This window comes from Pituophis catenifer, unplaced genomic scaffold (assembly GCF_029215685.1).
Source record: "Pituophis catenifer annectens isolate HBS135680 unplaced genomic scaffold, rPitCat1.0.hap2 SCAF_1, whole genome shotgun sequence".
NCBI classification, from domain to species: Eukaryota; Metazoa; Chordata; class Lepidosauria; order Squamata; family Colubridae; genus Pituophis; species Pituophis catenifer.
In genome coordinates this window covers 88,334,188-88,362,134 of record NW_027256881.1, presented here as the reverse complement: position 1 = coordinate 88,362,134, position 27,947 = coordinate 88,334,188, and the positions used below count along the sequence as shown (strand labels likewise).

General features: G+C 39.4%; 1 protein-coding gene across 1 annotated transcript; it reads left to right on the top strand.

Moving 5' to 3' along the window:
* The first annotated feature begins 1,226 nt into the window (after positions 1-1,226).
* Positions 1,227-27,486, top strand: LOC139323103 (uncharacterized). The gene is made up of 14 exons (XM_070952327.1): positions 1,227-1,452; positions 3,055-3,174; positions 5,538-5,660; positions 6,860-6,979; positions 8,561-8,683; positions 10,313-10,395; positions 12,629-12,754; positions 13,640-13,685; positions 17,391-17,524; positions 18,850-18,978; positions 21,621-21,735; positions 24,909-25,043; positions 25,979-26,104; positions 27,365-27,486. The coding sequence occupies exons 1-14, from the start codon at positions 1,227-1,229 to the stop codon at positions 27,484-27,486; spliced, it is 1,728 nt and encodes a 575-aa protein (XP_070808428.1).
* Positions 27,487-27,947: the final 461 nt, after the last annotated feature.

The window sequence follows — 27,947 nt, the reverse complement described above, 5'->3', positions numbered from 1 at the left end:
CTTGGAGGTAGATGAGAATGGTGCTTAGTTCACTGAAGTAAATGAAAATGGGGATAGGGTTACAAGGAGAGTACAAGTGAAAGCAAATATGGAGGAATTAGGGAAAATAAAATATAAGAATATGCAAGGGTATCATAAGAACAACAAATAACAAATGCATAGCTTCTTCATATCCATCCTTTGCCACTTTGATACTTTATTATTTTTTAAACCATATAGTATTTATCAATTAGTTACTATGGTTACACATTGTAGTTGCATGGCACAAATTTCATAGCAACTTTATAATGAGAAGAGAACAAAGAAGCAAGATACATCAAATTTTAATTTCTATCATACATTCACTACTAAAGTTACTGTACTATTAATCTTTTTTGTTCAATCCAATAAGCAGGAGGAAGCATATATATACGTATATATTTTGTATTTGTATCCATCTTTATTATTTTTACAAATAACTCAAAGTGGCGAACATATCCAACACAATTTCCTCTGCCTATTTTCCCCACAACAATTCTGCTTATGAATACTTTTAGCTAGAATCTGGGCCTACATATCTGGTATATTTGTTTCTTATGTTCAGTTTTACTAACTTCATGCTTGGTGTTTGAATGTAGAACATAGAAAATTGCAAAAAGAGTATAAGTATTTTTCTGTTTTGCACACACGAGGTATTTAGGGCTGTTCTGGGCTTGTGCCAGTCAAAGGGCACTATTGCTTTGTCTGGAAGGAACTGGAACAACCTGTTTAAGTTTTTGTTTTCTTCTCCACTGATTGGCTGATCAATTAAGGAGGTGGGGACCAATATATTTGTTGCTCTCACCTGTGATGTCATTCTATATAAGCATCACCTTTCTTTGTTATCCTGGGAGTTGTTGCTAGCTTTCTAGGACTGTTGGGCTTTGTTTTAATACCTTTTGTTTGAATCAGGACAAAGGGTGATTCTGAATGCTTCATTTTTTGTTTAATTATTTATTGTTCTCCCGTCTAAAATAGAGGAAAAGGCTTAATTTGGAGTGATTAGATGCAGAGTTAGATTTTCTGTCTGCACTCAGGGAACAATTTGAACTTTAAATAACTCATCCACATCATATTTGGCATTATTTAGATCTAAAATTTCCAGTACAAGAAATATATGAAATATATGTTTATTATAAAATAAACAAAGTATAAACGCTCCGTTACTTTTTGCTCTCAGGGTTTTCTGTTGGATTAAGAAAATAAAAATGGGTCAACTGTGTACCAAGTGTGTTCAATTGCTTTACGACTTTGCTGTCTCAGTGAAAACACTGTTGTCAGGTTTGTTGCTTGACATTAGAGAGTGTTTGGCTCAGATCGCTGACTGCCCTTGCCTAAAACGAAAAAATGTTGAAATGAGGCAGCTCTACAAACCTGTTCTTCATCGTTATGAAGAGGAAACTGCCCAAGAGTTTCTGCAACACATTGAAAAAGGTGAGACATTTCTGCTTTGAAAGTGTGTCAGCCAACTCTGTTGAATTGTTTGTTAGACCTCTGCTCCTTTGCTTTAAAGTACTATAAAGTCAGGGAGTCATGTTATTTGTGTTTTTGGTTGTTTTGTTTTTGTGAATAATGGTGGAACGGAGAAAAAGCCTAAATTTAAAGTATCCCAAACAATTATTGGGCAGTTGATTCTCAATTCTAGATTTATATACTAAATCCCTGCTTTTAAATGTGCAGAGTTTTGCTTAAATGTCAATTACCTTGATTTTTCTTGCCAAAGCTGCCACAATGCACTTTTACATTTTCATTCAGGAATTCTCATTCCTTGGCTGGGCAAGAACCATGATGCCTCTGGGTTCATGGTGCACCATGATGCACCATGAACCCAGCACATAATAACTGCTGTACAATAATAAGGGCAAAATCAACCATACCTTACCAAGCACTATTTTCGTAGAACAAACCTTCACTTTGAGATAATCATCTTCTCAGATGTACAAAAAAGAATGTTTACTTTTCCAATTCCATTACCACATTCTCCACACTCTTTACTAAAAAGAGGAAAATCCTAATGTTAGGATCTGGGATATCTGAAATTTTAGTAGCAAATGAATTATGGGGACACACACAGAGAGACATAAAGAATTTTTATACATACCTAGAAAACTCATGGGTTTTTTGATAAAGAGATACATAATGATGAATTGTATCCTTTTACATTTATATTTACCTTTTCTTTGTAAATTAAGTTCAAAGTAGTTTATAGGAAACTCTTAAAATACATATAGGGTTGAAATCTATCATTAACTTTCCCTGCAATCACTCAGCATTTTATGCTTATATGTTTCTAAATACATAAAATCCTCACTGAATTTGGAGAACTCTCCTGCCTTCCAGATTATTTTTCCCATTGTCTCCCATATTGGGTTGTTCTTAAGCATGTACTTATCCCAAAGATGCTTTGTCAAAAAGCAGCTGGACTTTGTTTTCCTCCTCAAAAGTCCAGTTGCCTTTTGAAAAAGCACCTTTGGGACAACCATAACCTGGATGACCAAGAATCTCCATAGCCATTAAGCATGTACTCACTTCCCTTTTGGGTTATATGATTCCCATATGCAGCATCACATATTCACAATTGATTACATCAGAGTAGATTTGTCAATTTACAGGATTTTGTTAGTGAGATTATGATAACTCCTGGATGAATGAAATCTTAGTTATTGTCAATCTAAATTCATTTGGATCAGATTGTATATTCCCTCAGTAAAGAGAATCTGAACCCAAAATCAGTAAGAACAGAAGATGGAGGGAAATTATACCAAGAAGATGGAGGGAAATTACACCAAGAAGAAAGGGTATCTAAGGGAAGGAAAGGATGCTAAACTATTTTTTTTAAAAGAATTAAGAACAAGGTGAGCATCTTTTCAATTGCTTATTCAGTTCTATCCATATGTTTTCAAAGCATGCACAGAGAATATTTTCATGTCAAAGGGTTTTTTTCCTCTTCACCTACTTATTTCATTTCTATGGATTCTTCAGTACTTTCACTACTACTTACACAATTCAGAATCTGTTTTTATATTTTTCTCTAAGGTTTTGAAATTTCATCACTTGGCAAGATCTCTTTAGAGGCCTTGAAGACCTTGGCATTTTCTGATCATCCCGGCTTGCAAATGCTTGCTGCTCTCTATTATCTACACATAAGCCAAGACTGTAAGTAAGCAGTGTAATAACTAGGAAATAACTTGGAAACACTTCCCCTCTAGCTGAACATGGATGAACAGAGTTTTTTTTTTAAATTAAAACATAGACTAATTTAACATCAGAATTTCATACATGCACATATTATATGGAATATTAGGATTCACAGGAGTTCAAGAGTGCTAAAGGAAGGAGAGTTATGGTGGATTGTAGTAAGATAATAGAGGTGTAAAGTAAGTCAAAGCAAGATGGAATGAGGCATCAGTGCAAATACAAAAAAATTTAGTCAAAGTGAAAATTACAGCAGAGAGTAGCAATCCAACAGATAGTTTGGTAGAAACTAGAGAGCTGAAGAGAATAAGGCAGAAAGAAGAGAAGAGAATCCTGACTGACTGAGGCCTTTAGATCACCTTACAACATCACCTGACCATGTTATGTTGTCCCCAATTTGGGTCTGAGCCTGGTGCCGAAGCCAATGAAGAGCACTAGATATGAGGTGCAGGTTTTGTTTCCTTTTATTGAAGCACTTCAGCAAAAGGGGTCCCAGCCAGCAAAATGCCAGGACCCAGAACAAAGGATTAAGAAAGCTTTATACCATTTCACTAAAGCAGAAGGCAGGATATATAAAACAAATCATCCAATAAACATTTTAGTAATGATCTAACAATCGTCCTATTGGCCTCTAGCTGTCCCTATTCCTAAATCTTGGCTAATGAATGCTCCAAGAGTTATCTAATACACATTCTATTTGATCCAGGCCATCCCTATTCCTAATTTCTAGCTGAGCTATGCAAGATGTCTCTTTATTACTTTTATCAGCTTTTTAACCACCCAGAATTGTTACAAGCTTTAGACGCACATATTCCCTGTGAATAAGCATTCTTTGTTCTTTCCAGACAGACTCCACAATTACAAGCTTCCCAGTCTTCTTTCAAGTGTATGCCATAACCTTGCTTTGTTTTAGCAGACGGCCAATCAACCAAATGCTTAAAAGTATTTTCTTTGGCTTGCATATTGAGAAGTATCAGGGAAGGGGGAGCCCTTGACTCACAAGACTCTGGGAACTTTGGTGCATAAAAAGAAGAAAAATTTCATATATAAAATTGATGTACTAATCCCATTTAACCGAACCATTTTTCTATAGATGTACTTAATTTAATTCTCAGATTAAATCCCACCTTCCTTTCAAGAACTTGAATGTGAGTTATTCTCATCCCTGCTCTTAAGGAACGACAAATTCAGTGGTGGTATTCAGCCAGTTTGTACCAGTTTGGCTGAACCAGTAGTGGAGATCACTGGTGGGCCTGCCCCCACCGCTCCAGCATAAAGATATCCTATTTAGCCACGTTTTCGAGGCAGGGTACATGCGTGGAAGGCCAGGCGCGTGTGCAGAAGGCATGCATGTGCGGAGCGAACCGGTGGTAAGAATATGTGAAACCCACCGCTGGATAAATTGGTTGTTGAGCTTCCCAGCAGATTCATTTGGAGAGATCGAAATGTATCACTGATGCGGAATGTTATATCTTGGGACATAATAAGTTCAGTTGCTAATCAGCAGCTGTTTAACTAGGGTAGCAAACCAGTGGTGGGTTGCTCCCGGTTCTGTCCGGTTCTTGCGAACCGGTAGTAAAAGCGGCGGGAGGCTCCGCCCACCCGCCCGGACGTCATAATGGACGATCTTTGCATGCACAGAAGCGCACTTCAATTGCGAACTGGTAGTAAAGGTAAGTAGAATCCACCCCTGTAGCAAACATGTAGTTAAATAGGACTTACACTTGCAGAGAGGGACTTCTTTGTAACATTAAATCCTTCACTTTCAGGTGGAAGTTAAGATTACAGTTGAAAGGTGCATACACACATTCTCAGCCTGTGAGAACAAAGTCACATTGCTCTTATTTCTCTGCTGGTTTTCCCGAGAGTGCTATACTTTTCACTATAGAATCATGCTTAATGGAGGACACACTTTGGCAGGCTGTTTCTTTGGTTTTTACACTGGATGTAGAGGAGATTAGAGTTCTCTTTCTAGCATGGAAGCTCAAGGGATTCTGGATGAATTTTCTGTCTTGATTCTAGCAACTCGCTCCAATGGAAAGCATGAAATTATTAATCCAATATACTGTGAGGCCTTGCCTTGGAATTGTTGAAGCTGCTACATGAGAACTTTATGTGTATGAAGGCTGGTGTGTGGTAGAATGCATTGTTATCTGCACTGTGTATAAATCAGGAGGGTTTACATAGGCTAGATTGGTGGAAGGCATCTTCTGAAAGTGGACTAAGATATCTCCTAGTTACGACTGCTTCTGTGCTTGAACATCCACAGTTCCAAGACAAAATGATTGGTGTTCTGAATGTTCAAATATTTCTTTTCATTTTAGCAGTAAACATCCATCTGTCCCAAGAGCATTTGGAAACATATTATGCTTTGCTGAAGTCTAATGATTTGGAGGTTCAGCAGATTTCATCCTTATCCCTGCTCAGTTTTTTATTAGAAGGAAATGGTGAGTGGATAATCAAGAAATCTCTTTCTGAGAAATTGAATACAAGACCTGCCTAGAACGTGAGTTCTTTTCAACTCTGCCCCTAAAGAACGATAAGTTGATTTTTGAACTGCCCTGTGGATTAATTTGGAGGAAATGAAATGCATCAGTTGTGCAGCTAGATGGATTAGATTAAAATATACATACTATATTTGCACATTCATTTGATTTGATTTACATATAATTAAAATGGATATAGTAAAACTTCCAATTGTGTTGAATAATTTTCCTCGTCCAATTAAAACTGTACGTTGATCCAGTTACTGGTGATTTGGGGACAGTAAAACTCAAGATTGATAGGAACACATACAGCTTTTTTTGCACCTCAAGTGTATAGCTGATAATAAATTTGTTAGATTCTTGCCCCAATGAAATGATTTATTTCATAGGAATTCTGAAAGTGGATTTTACTTCCTAGTCCCATGATGGCAAACCTATGGCAAACGTGCCACAGGTGGCACGCGTAGCCATATCAATGGGCACACCAGCTCAGCTCTGGCATGCATGTGCGCACCAGCCAGCTGATTTTCGGGCCTTCTGGGCCCACCAGAAGTGGAGAAACAGGCTGTTTCCTGCCTCTGGAGGGCCTGGGGGGTTGGGGAAGGCCCGTTTTTCTTTCTCACCTGGTTCCAGATCCTCTCTATGCATCTGGGGAGGGCGAAAATAGCCTTCCCCACTCCCTCAGAGACTCTCCAGAGGCCTGAAATGGCCCATTTTCCAACTCCCGGTGGGACAGGAAGTGACTTTTTTGCTTTCCCCAGCCTCCAGAGATTCCTAGATCTGGAGCCAGGTGAAAAAGAATAACCTGCCTACCTGGCCATCGCATACCAGGAGCGGGGAGGGAGGGGGGTTGTGTGTGCATGCGCAGGATGGGGTGGGGCACATAGAATTATGGGCGTGGGCACACGAGCGCGCAAACCTTCCCCCCGGCATGTGATGGCAAAAAGGTTAGCCATGACTGTCCTAGTCAAATGGAACACATTTCTCTAGTACTGAATAATGACAATAGTTTTTTGCTATCTTCAGTATCACTTAAATACTAAATTTCTTCAGTATTGCATTTTAAACTTTGTATGTAAGATTATTTACTATTAAATTTATTTAGCATGAATTAATAATAATGTTTAAGATTATTTATTACTACCTTTGTTTACAAACAGTAACCAAGGAGCATGTCATAGAAATGGATTTACTTGAGCCAATCCTAGAGCTACTTGAATCGGATGATATCACTGTCCAGGGTAATTCCTGTGCCTGCTTAATGATGCTGGCTGACTCAGGTGAGGAGGGTTCCCAAAAGTCAAGCCTACAGTAATGGTTAAGTTCAGCAACAATTCCACTTCCTGCGGTTATTTCTTTTACTTTTTGAGCTCTAATCAACATCCATTTGAGTCTCCCCTAGTTTTATCCTACAAAAACAACTCTATAAAAGAAAAGATGGGCTGAAGACAGTGACTACCACAAAGCCCCCAGTACGGTGATTGAGTGAAGGATCAAAATTAGCTCTCTCTAGCCCAAGTTCAACACCATAATTACTATACTGCACCAAGAGTGGGCTTCAGATCCTTTAGCAACAGGTTTCCTGTCCCGTTGCTGGGTGGGTGTGGCCATGGTGGGCATGGCCTAGTTGGCCGCCTGCACCACGGTGGGGGTGGGCACATTTTTTGCCCTCCCCAGACTTCAGAGGCTTTCCTTGAGCTTCTGGGAGGGTGAAAACAGCTTCCCCCGGGTTCCAGAGGTCCTCTGGAAGCCGGAAACAGGCCCATTCCCGGACTTCTGGAAACTCCGATAGGCCCGTTCTTTTGCCCTCCCAGACCCTCTGTGCAGCCCCTGCACTTACCTGGAATGATGAACGGGCCGCATGGTGACTCCTGGAAGGGGTGGGGTGGGGCGGGAGGGGCCAACCAGGGGTGGCATTTGGGGGGTTTGCTGAACCCCGGTGATCCTTGGCTAGAGGATCGCCTGAACCCTGCCAAACCCCCAGGAGCCCACCCTTGTACTGCACTGATTACAGCTATGAATATTTTCCATTTTCCACACATATACCCCCCCCCCACCCAATTTGTTTGAAGAACTGTTGAATTATGCAGATATGTACATTTGTATTACATGGATAGGAATGTTATTTGCTTCGTTTATCTTTAGTTCATCTTGAAGTGCAGAACAAGATCTATAGAGATCTTCAAAGCAAGATCTATAGAGATCTTCAGAAAAGAAGAGGGTAACAGGTGGCCATTATGATGAGGTAGCCATGGATCCCTCAAGATTCTCGGGAATATTCTCTCTCCCTCCCAAATAAAGGCTGCAGTAAATAGCCAGCCATTTTGATTGCAACAGTTGCCATAGAATCTGTTCTACAGAATCACCCTGGGCCCAAAGAAATGTGTGTCAGATGGCTAGAGTCGTAAACATATCAAGAGGAAAGAAGATGGCAGCCTCAAAACATCTTTCAGCTTTCAAGGCTTGGTATTCAAACCTAAGTTAGCCTTTTTATTTTGTTTTCAGCTAACTGGTGTTTGAAAGAAACTTTCAACCAGGCAGCCAAACTGTCTTCTCCTTGCTGCTTGCTTCTTCTGTTGTCATACCCCATTCCAGAGGGCTCTTCAACTGTTCTCTTCCAGCATGGCACTTCAGGATACATATTTAATATGCTTTGCTTGATTAAAACTTTTGGCCAATTATTATCCCAAGGCAACTTGTAGCAATAGTTCTCATTGCAGGCTTATAACAATACTCATAGCACACATGGCTTGAGAGTTTGCCCAATGTTCCGTCTCCAATCTTGAATGATTGCTTCCAAGCGATCTCCCAACACAGTTAAGCCTCCCTTAATTTCTCTTTTTCTCTGCTGCTTCCTTCAGAGGCCTGTCGGAATGCAATTGCAGCAGCTGGAGGAACTATACCCTTACTTTCCCTTTCTAAATCACATGATATTGGCGTTCAACAAAATGCCATTCAAGCTATTTTCAACCTCACACGATCAGGTAATGTGGCAGCTATGATTTATTTCAATTATGCCAAATGCAAGAATAGCAAAAAAAAAAAGAGAGAGAGAGAATTAGAGATAAGTTCCATTGAGGACTTTCTGGTAACATTTGTATTTCAATAATTTTTAGAGAACAGAGTCAAGTTAAACATTCGTGCTTACTTAATTTAGGAAATGCAGAAAATCTATGCAGCAAAGAGTGAATTTGTGAAGCTGGTTGCTGACTATTAAAGCTGTATTCTGTCTGTGGGATCAGTGGGGAGATTTTTATGAACACTCTATTGCTTTGTGGACGTATTGAATTAATAACATATTGCCATTTTGCATTTTAAAACATATAGCATTATATATAGTACAATAATTCCCAGCCACTTTTTAATAACTACATGAGTCCAAATTTCATATAAATGCTACCTCCTCAGAACACATTTTTCTAGGACAAGCAATCTGGATTTTGTTGTCATGTAGAATAAGATAGCCGCATAATTATTTTAATTCTATTTGCAGCCTTTACTAACAAAGTAATTACTCAGCAATTTTATTGTTCATTCACACATGATAGCAATGAAATAAACTGGTTTTATTGCAAGTATGTTTTTGGGAAAATGCTGTTGTGACCTGCCAGCGGCCAGCAGAGCTGGCAACAAATTCGGACAGTGAGGAGGTTGGGGAGAAACGTGGGCCAGTCCTGGTGTCTGGGGAAGGCTCAGACGAGGGCTCTGAGTCGGAGGCAGAGAGGGGGCCAAGGCCATCTGGTAATTCTTTGCTGCCTCTGGAGTCTCCGGAGTCTGACATCAGCAAGGCAGAAGAACAGCGGGAGCTGTTCCCAGTGTGCACAAGCGCAGAGCTGCCAGAAAACAGGAACAATTAAGAAAACAGGGTCGACTTGGGAGTAAGGCTTGGAGATGATTGGCCCCTCCCATAAGACATAAAAGAGAAGCGAACAGGACATGAGCTTTTGCAGGAAGCAATTAGTTCATCTGGTCCAGGGGTGAAATCCAGCAGGTTCTCACAGGTTCTGGAGAACTGGTAGTGGAAATTTTGAGCAGTTCGGAGAACCGGTAGTGGACATTTTGAGTAGTTCCGAGAACCGGCAAATACCACCTCTGGCTGGCCTCAGAGTGGGGTGGAAATGGAGATTTTGCAATATCCTTCCCCCAGGAGTGGGGAGGGAATGGAGAGTTTGCAGTATCCTTCCCCTGCCATACCCACCAAGCCACACCATGCCCACCAAGCCACGGCCACAGAACCAGTAGTAAAAAAATTTGGATTTCACCACTCATCTGGTCAGTAAAAGCTTTGGAAAAGCTGTTTGACTCTGTGCTAAGTTTAGCCTTGCCCTGCATGTGGCAGTTAGTTCTCTGGCAGCATTCCAAGGGAGATAAGGTGGGTGTTTGTAAACACTCCCCTGAAAAACAGTTTGAGAAGCTTTTAGGACTGTGAATGGTGATACTTCACAGCCGTATGAATTAAAGAGGTTTGCCGGGACTAAGATTGTGCTGTATATTTTTTAAGGAAGCCTAGGTCAATACAAATGCATTTTCTTTAGTTCTAAAGTATATACTTGGGTAGCAGTGCTAATATCCAAGTAACTGATTACAGTAACTGTTAATCTGTTCCTTTACAGAATGGATCCAAAGGGTTTTGGTTCGTCAAAGTGCTCTCCCAATTCTCATCCGTTTATTAGAGTCTCCTGACACAGAAGTTCAGGTAAAATGTGTATCCATCCATTCAGTGAAACTTTTGAAACTGAACAAACTAAACCGTAAACACTTGTCTGATGGTTCTGGAAACATAATGCATCATTGAATTCAAAATTGCCCTGACAGAACCTGAATCCTCAACTGAGTTGAAAAGACACAACAAAAGACAAGACTGTCTAACACAGTGTTTCTAAACCTTGGTAGCTTGAAGATGGGTGGACTTCAACTCCCAGAATCCCCCAGCCAGCGCTGCTGGCTGGGGGATTCTGGGAGTTGAAGTCCACCCATCTTCAAGCTTCCAAGGTTGAGAAACACTGGTCTAACACTTTGTAGATGGTGACCGACATTTAAAATAAAGTTTAATGGATGAGTAAGTCTTCCCCGGGAAAGATAAGAGCTATTTGATCTGAGAGCCAGTTGTTCATATTTTGAAAGAAATTGTGAGAGACGCCTTAGCAGCTTAAGCAAATGTGATTTTGTTTCCTTTGCTGCATTTGTTCAGAGGTTTGAAAAAATGTACTTTGGAACAACTCTAGCACTACTTTTTGTTCTTGACTTTTTGTCTGACAAACCGTATTTTTCAGACTATAAGACACACTGGTGTATAAAACGCACCAAGATTTCAAAGAGGTAAGCCCTCTGCAGGAGCACTCTGCAGGCCTCCCAAACCCTCTGTGCGCCCCATTTCTGTGAAAAATGGGCTCGTTTTTCACTAAAATGGCATTTTTGCCCTCCCCAGCCCACAGGAGCTCTCTACAGGCGTCCCAAAGCCACTACACACCCCGTTTTTGCGAAAAATGGACCTGTTTTTTGCAAAACTGGGACACACAGGGTGGGGCTTCGGGAGGCTGTATACGGTGTATAAGATGCACCAACATTTCCACCCTCTTTTAGGTGGGGGGAAATACGTCTTATACTCCGAAAAGTATGGTAATCACAGATGGCCATTTAAGTTTTACATTTTGAACCAATATCCTATTTTCTTTCCATCAATATTATGGTAAGGGAGAATTATATGCTGGGGAAAAAAGTGATGTGCTCCTCCTTCCCTTTCAAAAGATTTTCTGGCTGTGGGCAGGGTGTAGTGGGGAGTGTGGTATGTTTTATGGGCAAAATAGGTGTTTTAAATCCCTGGAATATCTTTAAATCCTTTTACCATATAGAAAAATGGCCCTGAACATTTTGCCCTCATCCATTGCAAACGTGTGCCTACAGCTGTGGGATAACATGGGAGTAGAGGGTATTTGCCTCCCTTTCAAAAGTGGCTGCATTATTGTAAAAAAAAAATGCCTGAGGAAGGTCCCCCAAACTTTCTTTGTACAATCTTCCTTTTTGTACACAATCAAGTAAAAAAAAATGGATTTACTGTATTGGGATTAAGGGTAACATTAATAGGAATCCATTTGGGAGAACATCAAGGATCTTCAGGTGGAAAGTAGAAGTAATTGAGGCAGACAATAATTTCCATGCTTCTAAGCATCACAGAAGAGATATATGAATTTCAGTTTATCAGTTAATCTTCACACTTAAGCCCAATTTATGTAAGATCAGCTCCATCTGAATGGATTGTTGTCACTTTTCCTTTTCCAGAAAGATGTTTCAGTGCCCAATCAGAAACATAGGAAGGAAGCTTTCTTATGGAATTGTCCCTGGCTGATATTGCTGAAGCTTTGGGAGCCATTTTCTTTTCTTTTTTTTTTACTTCACTGTGCTTTTCTGTACTTTTTCCTGTTTTCTGCAAAGAGGCAAAAGAATATATTTCTCCACGTGGCATGCATTCCATAAGAATCTATTGAAAACTGATTTTAAGTATTAGATTAGCATAACATATGGCCTTTTCTCTCAAACCTAAGCTCTGGTATTAGAATCCTCATATCTACCACAGTCATTTATTTGCTCAAGAACTGAGCAATTCCATTTGAATTCACTGCTTACAGAGTTCTGACTTGACATCCCAGAGCTTTGGATAGGATCTTGAGCTCTTAACTTCAACCATTTGTGGTCCTTGATAGGTGTGTGATGGGTTCTTAGTACAGTTTTAGAACTTTAAGCTACACGTGTCTCCATCTCAAACTCCTTACTGTATATATTTTTCATTGCTTTTGTGATGAGTCAAAGGTTCTTACTACACGTTATTCAGAGGTAGACCAGACAACCTGATCTTTATTTTTCCCACCCATGGTAGACCAACTCTTGTCTCTTTACTCCCTCTGTACCAATTTTGTCTTCTGTCCTTACAGTACTACAGTTGTGCTGCTCTCAGTAATGTGGCTACAAATTCACAGCACCACAAAGCTATGCTTCACGTTGGTGACAGGTTTCTTCTGCAGACTCTGCTTTCTCTCTTGTCTTCAGGTGTGGACAAGGTAAAGCTTGGGAATGTTGGATAACGATGACGCTGTATCCATTTGTATATGGATAAAAATGCCAGCAATAACTTTTTTTGGTCTGGGGAATATACTTTGTCTATGCAGCCTTCCTGGGAGGGTATAGGACCATGATGGCGAACCCATGGCACGTGTGCCAGAGGTGGCACTCAGGGCCCTCTCTGTGGGCACGTGAGCCGTTGCCCCAGGTCAGTTGTGTCGCACATGCGTGCGTGCCTCCTGCCGCCCAGCTGGTCTTTGGGTCTCTGGGGTGCATGCAGATGGCACGTGCGCATGCAGGGGGCATATGCACATGCACAGGGGCACGTGCAGGAAGGTGCGTGCATATGCGCAGGGGCGCATGCAGGGGCCATGCACACATGCATGGTGGGTGGGGTGCATGTGCAGGGCCACGCGTGCATTGCATTTTGGGGGGGTTCAGGGCACGCGCCTGCTTTGGGCACTCGGTTGAAAAAGGTTAGCCATCACTGGTATAGGACATGGACAGTGATTTTATGACTGACATTGGTAGAACAAATGATTTGGTTTTTTGGGAGGTGTTGGGAAGATTTGTGGGGGAGATTTCAGGATTTTTAAGGACTACAATGAGCTACAGTATTTATTTAATCAATCCACAAAAGCTGCTACTCACACAGATGTAAAACACTGATGGTATAGTTTTAAAGTATCAAAGCTGGGTTACGTTGCGACAGAGAATCTTTTTACTCTCTCATTTCTCATATTTGGAGCATGTTCCATCCAAATATCCTGGTGATAAAGAAAGCGTTCAAATAAAACTAACATGAACCTGTCAGCCACTTAGATTGTTTTTGCAGACAAGAGTGCTTTTTCTCACCTCCTGATTTGCTTGTTTCCTTCAACTAGATTTCAAACCAGGCTTGTATTTGTCTCAGGAATTTAGCCACAAATGGTAAGTAGAGACCTAATATGGGAGTAAAAGAAAAATTGCCAGCAGGCAACCAACAAACCAGTACCCCAGTCATACAGAATAGAAAATGTTTCCCCCGCCTCCATGTTATTTTGTACTGTGCCTAGCCTTTGGAAAGAATGTTCTCAGCTTGTTCTTTACCCTGTGAAATAGGAAGAATGTTATATTTTGGTTTCAGGCACACCTTTTGTGTTGAAGCTTTTTCTGGTTTAATAAAACTTGCAGTAATGAAGTCCCAGACTAGTCAGACAGGTTTAGAGAAGAGCAGCCCACTTATTCTAAGTCCAGCTATAAGAACATCTACATGATCTAGGGTGGTTTTTCTCATAAGTCCTCTATTCATTAAAAAAAAAAACCCAATATCATATTATTTAATATTAAATGTATAATATTATAATGTTATAACAAAATGGCAAGATTGGTTTGGTACATGACATGCATTTCTAGCACTGATGAATTGGAAAAATACTTTTATCAGACTAGAGTTTCATACTAATAATTAGAAGAAGCTGACAAGAAATGTTTGGTGATAAACTGTCCCTGACCTTGCAACCACTCTATGTTATTATGTTCTTATAATGCAATTATTCCTCTGCATGCGTTTAAATCCAAATTGCTCTAGCTAGAGTATTCAAGGTCATTAATACAGATTACAGCTGTCAAGTCACACTCTTTTATCATCCTAAACTCCCCCAATTATATGCAGTTTAAACTAAACAAAAATTAGTTATAGTGCTACTTTTTCTAACAAGAGACCACAGTTAGTCACATACACTATTAGATAATTCTTGAGAAAAAGAAGAAAAAAAAGTGTAGTCTATCTGATCCTTTGGGTGAGGAAAAAAGCAGTGACCCCATCGAAAATATATAACATTGACAGAAATTTGAGAAAAAATGGGGGGGGTTTTCTGTCACAACAGCTTTGCAAATCTTTTAGAAGAGATGCCTTGTAATGCATAGAAATGTGAACAAAGCATCTCTTCTTCGATCAGCGCAGCATACACATGGGAAAAAGCAACATAGATGTCTTTGTTTGGTGCCCTCAAGTCAGTCTTGACTCCTGGCAACTGCCTGGACAAATCCCTGCAGTTTTCTTGGCAAGGTTTCAGAGGTGCTTTGCCACTGTCATCTTTCTGGAACTGAGAGAAAGGAACTGGCCCAAGGTCACACAGCTGGCTTTGTGCCTCATGTGGAACTAGAAGTCATGGGCTCCTGGTTTATAAGCTGGTGCCTTAACCCCCACACTGAACTGGGTCTGCTTAGATAACATCACCGCCTCCCCTGATTCAGCGGGGCTTGCATTTGATTTCTGGTGGATGAGATAGTTGAGAAAGGACCTTGTCTTTATTTACTTTGGTCCTAGTAAAGAAGCACTACTGTCAGATTTCCTCTTAGATTTTCTTGGATTCTTGCCACCTGGCTATCAATGTCCTTTGCTTCAACTTTCTATTAATCTTTATATTTTTCAGAGTTTTGGTTTTTGTTTTCTTTTACTTTCTACATTGGATAGCGTAATGGATTTACAGGGTACTTAATTGTATTTTAAGAGAAAATGGCATTATATTGCAAATAAGGGGCAGCATTACTCTTTCCCAAAGATTTTAATTGGTGGGAGAAATGCACACAAACGCACAGATAAGTTTTGCAGAAGAACTGGGCCATTTGCTTCATTGGTGAAGCAGTGATCTCTAACTGGATTCTATAATTGCCACATTTATTAGTATCATTCACTCTGTTAAAGTCTGTACATGAATTCAAGTCCAAATGCCCATCTTGGTACAAATTCAGTCCTTTTTAAGACCTAAAGTGTTACTTTTGTGCTTGTACCGCAAATAATTTTCTGCAAAACCTCAAGCCCTTCACTCCCCAGGATCTTATTTAGATTTGACGTATGTAGTGAACCTAGCGCAGAGGTGGAGAACCTATTTCAGTGCTGGATTGAATTGGTGGTTAGCAAACACATGAGGTAGGGTCACATGCCAGTGTAACTGGGGCCACACTACTGGAAGCACTGAGCGTCCATCATACTCTCCCCCACTCCCAGTGGTGGTTCCTCCTGGGTCAGCCCAGTTCGGCCGAGCCGGTAGCGGTGACGATATGATGTCACCGAACCGGTTCTCTTTGTTCGAGAGCTTTCCCCCCCGCCCTGGTTATTCTTACCTTTTATTTGGCCCTGCCCCCAATTTTTTGCTGCCTCCCGAGTTCCAGCTGATTGGCTGGAAGGAAAAAAAACTGTTTAAACTCTTGCCACAGGGCTTCAAAGGGCTGCCCTACAGCTGATCAGTGTTAAAAGGTAGTGTGGTGGTAGACCAGTGCGCTCGAAAAACAAATAGGTAGACCAGGACGCTCCAAGAACAAATGGGTAGACTGGGACGCTCCAAAAACAAATGGGTAGACCAGGATGCTCCAAGAATAAATGGGTAGACCAGGATGCTCGAAAAACAAATGGGTAGACTGGGACGCTCCAAGAACAAATGGGTAGACCAGGACGCTCCAAAAACAAATGGGTAGACCAGGACGCTCCAAGAACAAATGGGTAGACTGGTACAGCTCTGCAAGCAGTTAAAAGCCTGGTAGACCAGTATCTCTGTTAAATCCTAAAGAATTGTCACATGACCATCAAACCACACCCACAAAATAAGCCACGCCCACAGAACCAGTAGTAAAAAAATTTAGAATCCACCCTTGCCCACTCCCATACACCCTTGATGCATGCTAATATTTTCTTCAACATTATTAACCAGATCCAGATATTGCCTTTCTGATTACTGTAGCTGAAAGAAAAATATAGTCCTTTATGACTTTGTTTAATGACCTTTCAAAGATACGATAGCACTGAAAAAAGTGACTTATGACCGTTTTTCACACTTATGATTGTTGCAGCATCCCTATGGTCACATGATCAAAATTCAGATGTTTAGCAACTGACTCATATTTATGATAGTTGCAGTGACCAGCAAAGTCAAGGGGGAAGCGAGGTTCACTTAACAACTGTGTTACTAACTTAATGACTGCAGTGATTCACTTAGCAACTGTGGCAAGATAGGTCATAAAATGGGCGAAACTCACTTAACAAATGTTTCATTTAGCAACAGAAATTTTGGGCTCAATTATATTCATAAACCAAGGACTACCTGTATGCAAGCATAAACATTAGACATTTTACAATAAATGTGTACCTTTAAACTTTCAATATTTATGGAATGGACTTTAATTTACGAAAGTCATACGCCTTAGTTGTAAGTGTGGCTATTCTGACTATTATATCCCTCTGATGATGTTATTCAGTCTGGATAATGATTTGTCATGTGTCTCCTTGGCTTTGAATGAGCTTTCTGTATTCCAGTCCATGCCAGAAGGGGGCATGACTGCTTTAAGCTTTCTTCTGATGATAACATTAATACTACCTGGATTTTTAGTGAGATCAGGGCTAACATGGCTTAATTATTTTGATCAGAGACTAGCTTTTTTATATCAAGTTTGGTTTGTCTTTTTGTTGATTTTTCATGAAACAGAGCTCAGGATCTAACCACTGTATTGATATTATGTAGAATTCTCTGTTTCTAGGAGACAGATGAAGTAATTTGACTCTTTTAAACTTGGTGAAGTGCTTTATTCTCAAGTTCTTTTTGCAGAACAATTTTTGTTGATTGACAGACAGCCTTAAGTAGTGTTCTTCTGTTGCAGAGTTTGTTCTGACCAGTCTTGTTGCCATGCATATCCAGTCCCGCCTTCTTCCTCTCTTGACATTTAGCAGTAAAGAGATTCAGCAGAATTCAGTAATTCTCCTCCAGATATTATCCCAACACTCAGGCAACCAGGTACATTTTTTTCTTAATACCTTTGGATCGCCTTTGGATCGCTTATGAGATTAAAAGCATTTTGTGATAGGACAAATGTTCAAACAGGCATGCTTCGTACTGTATATCTATATGACAGGAAGTGTTCACAGTTTTATGTTATTCAGAGGTATGATAGTTCTTTTGATACTTTAATTCATAGAATTTTATTGGGGAGATGGGAGAGTGTCCCATTAACAGGGTTTTTATTCATAACTCTTCTATATTTTTCTACTATCGTTCCATCTCTCTAACTGAGATGGAACCTTTTTCTTCTATTTTCCTTATTACTCAGATATTCAGCATAGTTTACTTGTTTCTGCGCTATGTTTTATCTTTAGATTGGTAGGGTACCTTCTTTAACTTGCCTATCAGTTTCCTTGCAAACAAAGAATATTTATTATTAAAAATGTACCTACGTTGGTAGGTTAATAGCTCTCTCCTTCCTGCTGCTTATTTAGATACTTTGTCTCTCCCAGTTTCCACCTGAGATTTTTTTCAAACTGACAAGTAAATTAATGGCAGAACTCCTTTTTGTTGCATTTGTGATCAGTTTTAGTTATTACTACTGTACAGGAAGTCTTCGACTTACAACAGTTCATTTAGTGATGGTTCAGAGTTAGAATGGCACTGAAATAAGTTTCTTACGACCAACGACCATTGCAATATCCCCATGGTCCACATTTGGACACTTGGCAACTGACTCAGATTTATGACGATTGCAGTGTCACAGAATCATGTGAGTCCCCTTTGGCAACCTTCTGACAAGCAAAGTCAACGGGGCAAGCCAGTTTCACTTAACAACGGTGTTACTAACTTAACAACTGCAGTGAATCACTTAACAACCATGGCAGGAGAGGTAGTAAAATGGGGCAAAACTCACTTAAGAAATGACTCACTTAACAGAAATGTTGGGCTCAATTGAGGTTGTAAGTTGAGGACTACCAGTATTGGAAAAAGCTATCCATGATTGGATAAAACTTTGAATGATTGGTACTCAGTGGAAATATTTATATTGCTGTTTATAGAATTAACCAGCTGTAAGAATCACACCACTCACTGGCTTTTTTAATTGCTTAACAATTTAATAATGGCACAGGTTTTTTTTGCCCCCAACTGGGTATTATTGCACAGAGATACTCTGGCCCTCTCCCTCCCTGTCTGTGATGATACTGGGCAACCTTGGCTCTTTGGTGCAACATTACCTGGCACCTGCAGCTGTATTATACTAATTTTGTATATTACATGCAGATTGTAATCGAAAAAGTGCTCTTACTGTATTTTAAACGCTATTCTAATCTTTGCAGGATGCCCTGATGTCTGATGAGATGCTGCAAATTTTGGGGGAACTGTTGCTTACCTGGAGAACAGACCCAGTAATTGTTGGCCATATGGCTTGCCTCATCAAAAATCTCAGCCTTTCTAAAAACATACAGGCAAGTCTCAAGTAGTTTTGCATATTGATCCACATATTCAATTCACAATTCAGCCAACTGAGTGATATTGTATGAAAATATTACGTGTTTGCTTAATTCTCAGCAGATATTTCTGATAGCATACATGGAATTGGTATATTTTTATGCATTCACACAGGTTTTTTTTAAAATTGAACATTTTCAAGTTGTTATTTTTAAGACTCAGTTCTTTTAGAATTTAAAAGATACTCATGTTACACTCTAAGGAAACACTATGACCATTTTATACACTGTTCTTCACCCTACACATACACATATGAATACACCTACACCTACACACACCTACACACTCTCACACAGAGAGAGAGGCAGAGACGGAGAATAACAAAGACCTTTTTGTTCAAGCATGTTATTATCACAGATTTGTTTTCTAGATAGTACAGACAGAAAGCAGGAAACTAGGAATTTATTTTACCTTTAAAAACTTTGTTGGTCAGTAAAGCAGTAGCACTACAGGTAGTCCTCCACTTACGACCACAATTGAGCCCAAAATTTATGTTGTTAAGTGAACAATTTGTTTAGTGCGTTTTGCCCCATTTTATGACTTTTCATGCCACATTTGTTCAGTGAATCCTTGCAGTTGTTAAGTTAGTAACACGGTTGTTAAGTGAATCTGGCTTCCCCATTGATTTTGCTTGTCTGAAGGTTGCCCGGGACACTGCAACCGTCATAAATATGAACCAGTTGTCAAGCATCCGAATGTAAATCACATGACCAAGGGGATGCTGCAACGGTCATAAGTGTTAAAAATGGTCATAAGTCACCTTTTTCAGTGCCGTTGTAACATCAATGGTCACTAAATGAACTGTCGTAAGTCAATGACTACCTGTAGAACTTTAGTTTCACTATCATGAAGTCCTCGCTATCATAAAGTCCTAAAGTTGTTTCCTACAGATATTTCTTAAACTTATTCCTATTAACTTATTTATTGCTATTCAGATTGCCTTTCTCCTTTGTATTCTATTTTGGAATCCTAGCACTTTACATTGTTGCTTCTTTACTCATTGTCTTTGTTGCATGATTCTTTCCTCTGGGCTGCTCATAATTATTACTGCTTGCCATCTTGTCTTCCTCAGTGCTTCAGCTACCTTTCTTTATTGTTCCATGTTATTTTCTCTCACATGGACTTCCTTCCTTCCTTCCTTCCTTCCTTCCTTCCTTCCTTCCTTCCTTCCTTCCTTCCTTCCTTCCTTCCTTCCTTCCTTCCTTCCTTCCTTCCTTCCAACATAGCTGCAGTTTTCAGGCTAGCTCACATGCTATCTCTAACAGTAGTTGGAAATGCTTCTAGAATAATTGTGAATATACCTGAGAGGAAAGAACTTGACACACATAGGGTCACATTTTCCTATAGACCTGCGTGGTAAGAAAGAGTTTGCATCGTCCAGATGCAATGTGGAATTTGCTTCCACAATGTTGATAGTCATATAATTTATGAGTGCAGTCTAGAGTGTTTAGAAAAGGAGCACATAAAGAGGGGAGAGAAGCAGCCATCATAAACACACAAGCCCAGATTTCATATAAAGTGTCTGGAGTCATTACACAATGCCTAAAAGATTATAGGTTCAATGCTCTGTAGCTATCTCTGGACATTGCTTTCCAAAGGCATTGTATTGATAAAAGGTCTACCTCTAGTTTCCATATCTGGTCCTCTAACATCCATTTAATAGAATTGATTTATACGAAATATAGTCATTCCCCCCCCCCCATATATTGGCCCTAGTACCCTTAAGAACATTATGCCACAGCCATCACTTTGAAATGCACCTAGAAAGATACTAGAAATCAATTTAGAATTCAGATTAAAAGGACAATGTTCTTATTTCTTTTTCTTGCTGCTGTAGTTTGAATGAACTAATTACAGTATACTATGAACTGTATTACGGTCACCCCGTATTGATCTCAAATTTGGCTACTGCTATCACTGTGGAATGGATTTCTGTAATGGACATTATAGCAACCTCTGGAAAATCTATAGCAATGAATTTTGCAGATGCTAACTTTCCTGAGGAGCACATTGTGTAAAGAATTGTTAAAGCTAAACTGGTCTAATCAATTCTGGGAAACAGTTTGAAAATCCTTATGATGCTTTTAAAAATTGTTTAGTTTTACAGTGAAAAATGACATTATCAGAGTACTAAATAAATTTTGCAATGTAATAGTTCTTATTTAAACAACATATAGGAGGAAAGAGAGTTTACATTAGCAAACAAATCTGCTTTCTGGAGTTCATGAGTACCAAATCCAAGATGGGCCTAAAAGTATTGGAGATCTCTTCTCGTATTTGGAACTAATAAAAGAATTTGGAGGCAACTTATCCCATAAATGTTTTAAGAAAGAAAGCAATGCAACCGCAATTGGTTATTGCAGACATAAGGATCTTTTGTATATTATCAATCCCCCATCCTGCATCCTTCTACCCGATTCTAAAATTAAATCCAATGCTGATTGAGGTAAAGGCAAATTTTAGTTTAATTTGATTTTTGAATGAATCATATATATGCCATAAAACTGCTGTGTTTATTTTTTTTAATTCATGATGCTAATTTTTATAGCTGGAAAGAGGTTTGCCAGACTGAACAGTACCTTCTCTGTATGATTTACAGAAAATCCTAGAAAGCCCATGCATCGAAGGCCTTCTTCAAGCTATCCACAGTGTCCACATACTAGAAGATTCCCTTTTCTATGTGATATCTTGTCTTGCTGAACTGGTAAAGCATGGTAAGAGGCTTTAATTCTGTTGCATTGATGCGTAAGCCTTTTTTGGGCATTGAACTTTGATTTTGATGTAAATTTTGATCTGCATAATACAGATGACGATGGTTTTATTGGAAACCTGTGAGAAGCCAAATACTTGGGGTAGGAATATAAATAAGATAAGACATAAGATAAGACAACCTTTATTGAATTAAATTAAATTATTATTATTTATTGATTAGCCTATCGGCCATATCAACGTACAAGGTTCAAACACGTATTACCAATAAAATCCTATACAAACAATTTAAAGTAAGAGTAGGGTAAAATACAATAGTTATAGGTTAATAATTTAATACATACATATGTAAAATAGAATAAAATGACATAAAATTGTATTTCTGTATCACCCCTGCAATCTACCTCAATCAGGCCCACATATGCCAATGTCAGTTGGACCATTTTAGTCAAAAATTGTGCTGTATTAAATGTCATTTTCAAATTCTGGCCACACATGAGGTATGTTGTTTTAATAAGGCCTCCCACTGGGCCATATGTTAAATATGTTGATCAAGGTACTTATCTCTCGCCCCCTTATACAAACAGCAATCGAATAATATATGAGTCAGATCTTCTACCGCTTCAGCTCCATAAATACATGTAGCGGTATGTTCATTATAGAATGGAATCTCCCAAATCTAACCATTGTATTAAGTTGTTCAAATCTTGCTCAAGCTAATGTCTCCCTGAGATGTTTTGGCAGTTGTGACTTTAAATAGTTGTCTATTTGGAAGGTGCGTTTTTATGTGCCCAGCCATTTCAGGCTACCAGGCTTACTAAAGTGTGACTATGTCGTTTTGAGCTTCTATAGCCATGATTCTTTGGGCAACTTTTTTTTTTTTTTTGTCCTTCTGCTACACAGGGGGCAGGGAGGCCACAGCTCTTTATATAATTTGTCAATTTAGTAATCCAGAGATTTGTGATTACAATTTTATCTGCTCCAGTAGATATAACTTAGGGAGACCATCCGTTTCCATTTCATTAATTTTGAGCCACTAGTTGTAAGCTCTAATTTTAAAAAATACTTGGGGTAGAAATATAAATAAGATAAGATGTAAGATAAGACAACTTTTATTGAATTAAATTAAATTAAATAGAATCATATTTAAATTTAATTTAAATAGGAGAACTAGCTTGGTTAGTGATTAAGGCACCAAGCTAAAACTGGCAGACTGTGAGATCTACTCCCCATCTCGGGCACAAAGCCAACTGGCTGACCCAGTCACTCTCTCTCAGCCCTAGGAAGGAGGCAACAGCTAACCACTTCTGAAATCTTGCCATATATTTAGAGTGAGTGGGCAACACTTTGAAGAGAATGTATAAAGGATAGGTAGTCGTTGACTTACAACAGTTCATTTAGTGACCATTCAAAGTTACAACAGCACTGAAAAAAGTGACTTATGACCGTTTTTCAGAGTTATGACCTTTGCAGCATCCCCATGATCATGTGATCAAAAGTCAGATGCTTGGCAACTGGTGGATATTTATGACCATTGCTGTGTCTCAAGGTCATGTAATCTGTGACCTTCTGACAAGCAAAGTCAATGGAGAAGCCAGATTCACTTAACAACCAGGTTATTAACTTATCAACTACAGTGATTCACTTAACAACTGAGGCAAGAAAGTGGAGCAAAACTCACTTAACAAATGTCTGACTTGACAGAAATTTTGGGCTGAATTGTGGTTGTGAGTCAAGGAGTACCTGTTCTGGAGAAATCATAAAACACCTTGGGACTGGAATTCCCATCACTAAGCAATGCAGCCCTTGAAGCATGACATGGTACAGTATGACCATACCACTTAGCAATGGCAATCCTGGCACTCCTCATTGCTATCAAGCAAAGATAATTGGTTGTGAAGTGATCCCAAGTGGCTCACAAGAAGGTGTAATTCAGTGGTGGGTTTCAAATTTTTTACCAATTCTGTGGGTGTGGCTTGGTGGGTGTGGCATGGCTTAGTGGGCATGCCTTAGTGGGCATGGCAGGGGAAAGATACTGTAAAATCTCCATTCCCACCCCACTCCAGGGGAAGGTTATTGCAAAATCCCCATTTCCTCCTGATCAGCTGGGAATTGGGAGGCAGAGAATAGATGGGGGTGGGACCAGTCAGAATTTTTACTATCGGTTCTCCGAACTACTCAAAATTTCTGCTACCGGTTTTCCAGAACTGGTCAGAACCTGCTGAAACCCACCTCTGGTGTAATTGCAGAGCGACTTGCAACTTTCCCTGCTGATTTCCCTATTCACTTTGCTCATGAGCAGCTGGTGGGAAAGGTTGCAAATGGTGCTCATGTGACCATCATAAGTGCAAGCCAGGTGTCCAGATTGTGATCACATGACCACAAAGATGTTGAGATGGCTGGAACTTTGGGGACCAATCACAAATACCACTTGTTCAGCGCTGTCATAGCATCAAAAATTCATGAATGTGTGGTCATTATACAAGGACTTTCTGTAAGATCCAACCATTGGTCAAACCAGTATTATCTAAAGTCAAGTTAGCATCTTTGAACATGAGCTATTCTACCATGGGCAAATTTCATAAAGTAATTCCTCCGTCAATTCATAGGAAATATTCTACCGAATTTTGAATTAGTCAGATGCCACCTTGACTACTGGGGTTAGTTCCACATTTTGAGAGAGAGATTATAGAAATTGGAACTGGAACGGGCAATAAAGTAAGTCTTATGAGGCAACTGGGTGTGGTCCCTTTTGTGAAGAGATGCCTGAGAGAAGTGTGATAGCCCTTCTCAAGTACATGAATGGATGCTGCAGAGGAGTTCAAGACCTATTCTTTATCATTCCAGAGTGTGAGACATGGAATAATGTTGCTAAGTTTCTGTTTCTAAGTACAGTTTCCAAAAAGCTTCCTCTTGATAAGACCAATTGAACAATGATACCAGTTACTGAGGGAGATGGAGAGCACCCTTTGCTGAATGTGTATAAGGAAAGGCTGTGCTTCCTTCTGTTCAGGTTGTTTTAATTTCTCCACCGATTGTGATTTGGGAGGCCTACCAAGTATTTGACTCTGTGGTTCAATATATTTATTTCAAATGTTCTACACAGTCTTTCTCTGTTCTGTTGGGGTCTGTTCATTTGTCTCTTAATTTCTTATTAAATCTTTCCTTCTACTATTAGAAGGAACCACGGCGCATATTGTAGCATTGATGGATGAACCATTGATAAATCATTTGGTGAAAATAGCTAACCAAGTGGAACAAACCGAGCTTTCATTCCAAGCTGCCTTTATGATCAAACGCTTGGTAAGGCATGGTATGTATCAACAGGGAGTCTGATATTTATATTTTCAGCCTAATGAAAATATAAATTCAAATTCAAGTGATGAAATGTGTTGGGTTAAAAAAAAAAAAGAGGACAACAGATTGAGCCTTGAACTGCAAATCCTTTTATTTATATCATTCCCAGAGCATAATGGAATTCTTAAAGACTTATTAAATGAATGAATTACAGTTAGATGATCATCTATTTTCCTATGATATACTAATAATGTAAATCTAATTGACATCAGGCAGGTATTTTGTGCCTGACCACACTTGGCATCCTTGCCTGGAGCCCTTATTCTTCTAATTTAAATATGAAAATTTGTTTGAGAGAGTGAAGCAAATGGTTCCAATACAGCAATTAAACATTTTGCACCATCATAATAGAATCTTCCATAAGGAAGCAAATCCTGTTAAATATGCTATCACTGCTCAAATATTAATAGATTTACTGCTGCAAGTTGAAGTGATATTTAATTTGAAAAATCATTGCGGTATGAAGCTTCTTTAAGCCCCCTCTCTTAAAATAATGCATTTATTATTGCACGTACACAAGCACTAATTGTGCCTAGAAGACAGTTACTACACAATTATGCAGTATTATTATCACTTTAATGCTTTAATTTCAAAGTAGATGAAGCTCTTTAGGAGATTTAGCACTTGTATTTTTATTTCACAAAATAAAACTTAAAATGAATTAGGGCTGAAGCTCGGAGTCTTGCTTGCTGTAATGCACAGCTTTATAGTAAACTACATTTATAAATTTTCAATATTAAAATATGCTTAGCTTAACAAATTAGTAACCAGAAAAGCAAGCAGTAGCAGCCATCATAAGCAGAAGGACATTGTTGTTTTGATTTAATAGTGCAATGTAACTAATGAATTCTGTTCTATATTTTTTTTCTGTTCTTCATATTTATTGCATAGAGGAGATAGTGTCTCTGTTAAAAACTCACATGAACCAGGTTCAGCAATATCTGATGAAGTATCTTATTCACCGGGAGATTCGTTTTCAGCATCTGGGCATAACCACTCTCTGTGCATTACAGAAAGGTATGGACTGCTATGATTTAAAAAAAACCCTACAAATCTTTCAAATAAATAAAATAATGGAACAAATTAAATCCCAGGAGTTTTATGTGTAAACAAACTCCAGCTTTATAAAGTTCTGATTAAATGTTAATCTCTCTTCACTGATATTTTCATCAGACTTGTATAGAAGTTCAATTATTTTTAGTAAAGGAGCATCAATGATCTCATGATTCCAGTTTCCTGAATTTTTTCAACTATTTTTATTAGCAGCAGTAAAGAACTCAATATATACCCTTATAGGATATTGGTTGGGGAAGACTCAAGAGAGTGAAACCAACCCAAATAGAATCATCAGAAGTAAAATGTATAAGAGGTCCAGCTAGAAGGTGAACTTCAGAGAGTTATTTTTGACAGAAGGTCCAAAGGGAAGCTTGGGTCATTATAAGAGGAGCAGGGGTGGGCCCCTGGGGGTTCGGCAGGGTTCAGGCTATCCTCTAGCCAAGGATTACCAGGATTCAGCGAACCCCCAAATGCCACCCCTGGCTGGCCACGTCCACCCTGCCCCTCCCCTCCCAGGAGTCTCCACACGGCCTGTTCATCATTCCAGGTAAGTGCAGGGCAAACGCGGAGAGTCTGGGAGGGAAAAAACGGGCCTGTTTCCAGCCTCCAGAGGGCCTCCAGATCTTGGGGGAAGCTGTTTTCGCTCTCCTGGAGGCTCGAGGAAAGCCTCTGGAGCCTGGGGAGGGTGAAAAATATCCGTCCGTCCCCCGCTTGTGGTGCAGGCAGCCAACTAGGCCACGCCCACCATGGCCACACCCATTCAGCAACAGGGCAGCAAACCTGTTGCTAAACGATCTGAAGCCCACCCCTGAAGAGGAATAGAACCCCTGTGGTTGAAAGCTGAAAGTAGAAGGCTGACTGATGGACATAAGACACATGATAATGCCTGAAAGTTTATCATATTTCTGACACAAAAAGGTGGAAACAGGTTCTCTTGAGGCTTGTTGAATAGATATATGATCTATAAGAAACAGGAATATGCATGAATTTCTTAACAGGATCTTGAAAAATCGTAACATCAAAGCAGGTTTTAAACATAAATAATTTAAAGTTAGCCTATATTTCATGGTGTTACTAGATTTTTATAGATCGAATGTAAATCCTTAGACAATACCATCAATCCAATGTGGAATAAATTTATAGACAAGTATAAAAGGTTGGACCTTCCCACATGAAAAGTTCTGCAGTCTAATATCTGAATACCTTTTGTCTTATATGAAGATCCAGACTTTTCGGCAGCATTCAGTAACAGTGAACTGAAGAAGCACCTTGATGAAATCTGTCAACAAACTGAAATTATGCAAGAGTTTCTCAGTGTTGCTATTAGACATATGGAGGCATGAGAGACACTTCCAGTCTGCACATCATTAACCAGAATAGAGATTATTAGCCTCTGAATAGGCACCTGAGCTAAGATATTGGCATCTCAGGTTTAACAAAGCAGCCTTGGGAAAATCCACAACAGCTACATACATAAATTATGATGTCTGTTATTTGGGTAGAAATGAAAGAGACATTCCCCCCCCCCCCAGGCATCTAAACAGAATCCATTGAAAATAATTGGGTTTGTGATTGTATCAAAAATATGTCACTGTTGTCTTATCTATGCATTCATGGACCAGTTTTATAGCAATACCACTTAGACTTATATACCGCTTCATAGTGCTTTTACAGCCCTCTCTAAGCGGTTTACAGAGTCAGCATATTGCCCCCAACAATCTGGATTCTCATTTTACCCATCTTGGAAGGATGGAAGGCTGAGTCAACCTTGAGCCTGGTGAGATCTGAACTGCCAAACTGCTGA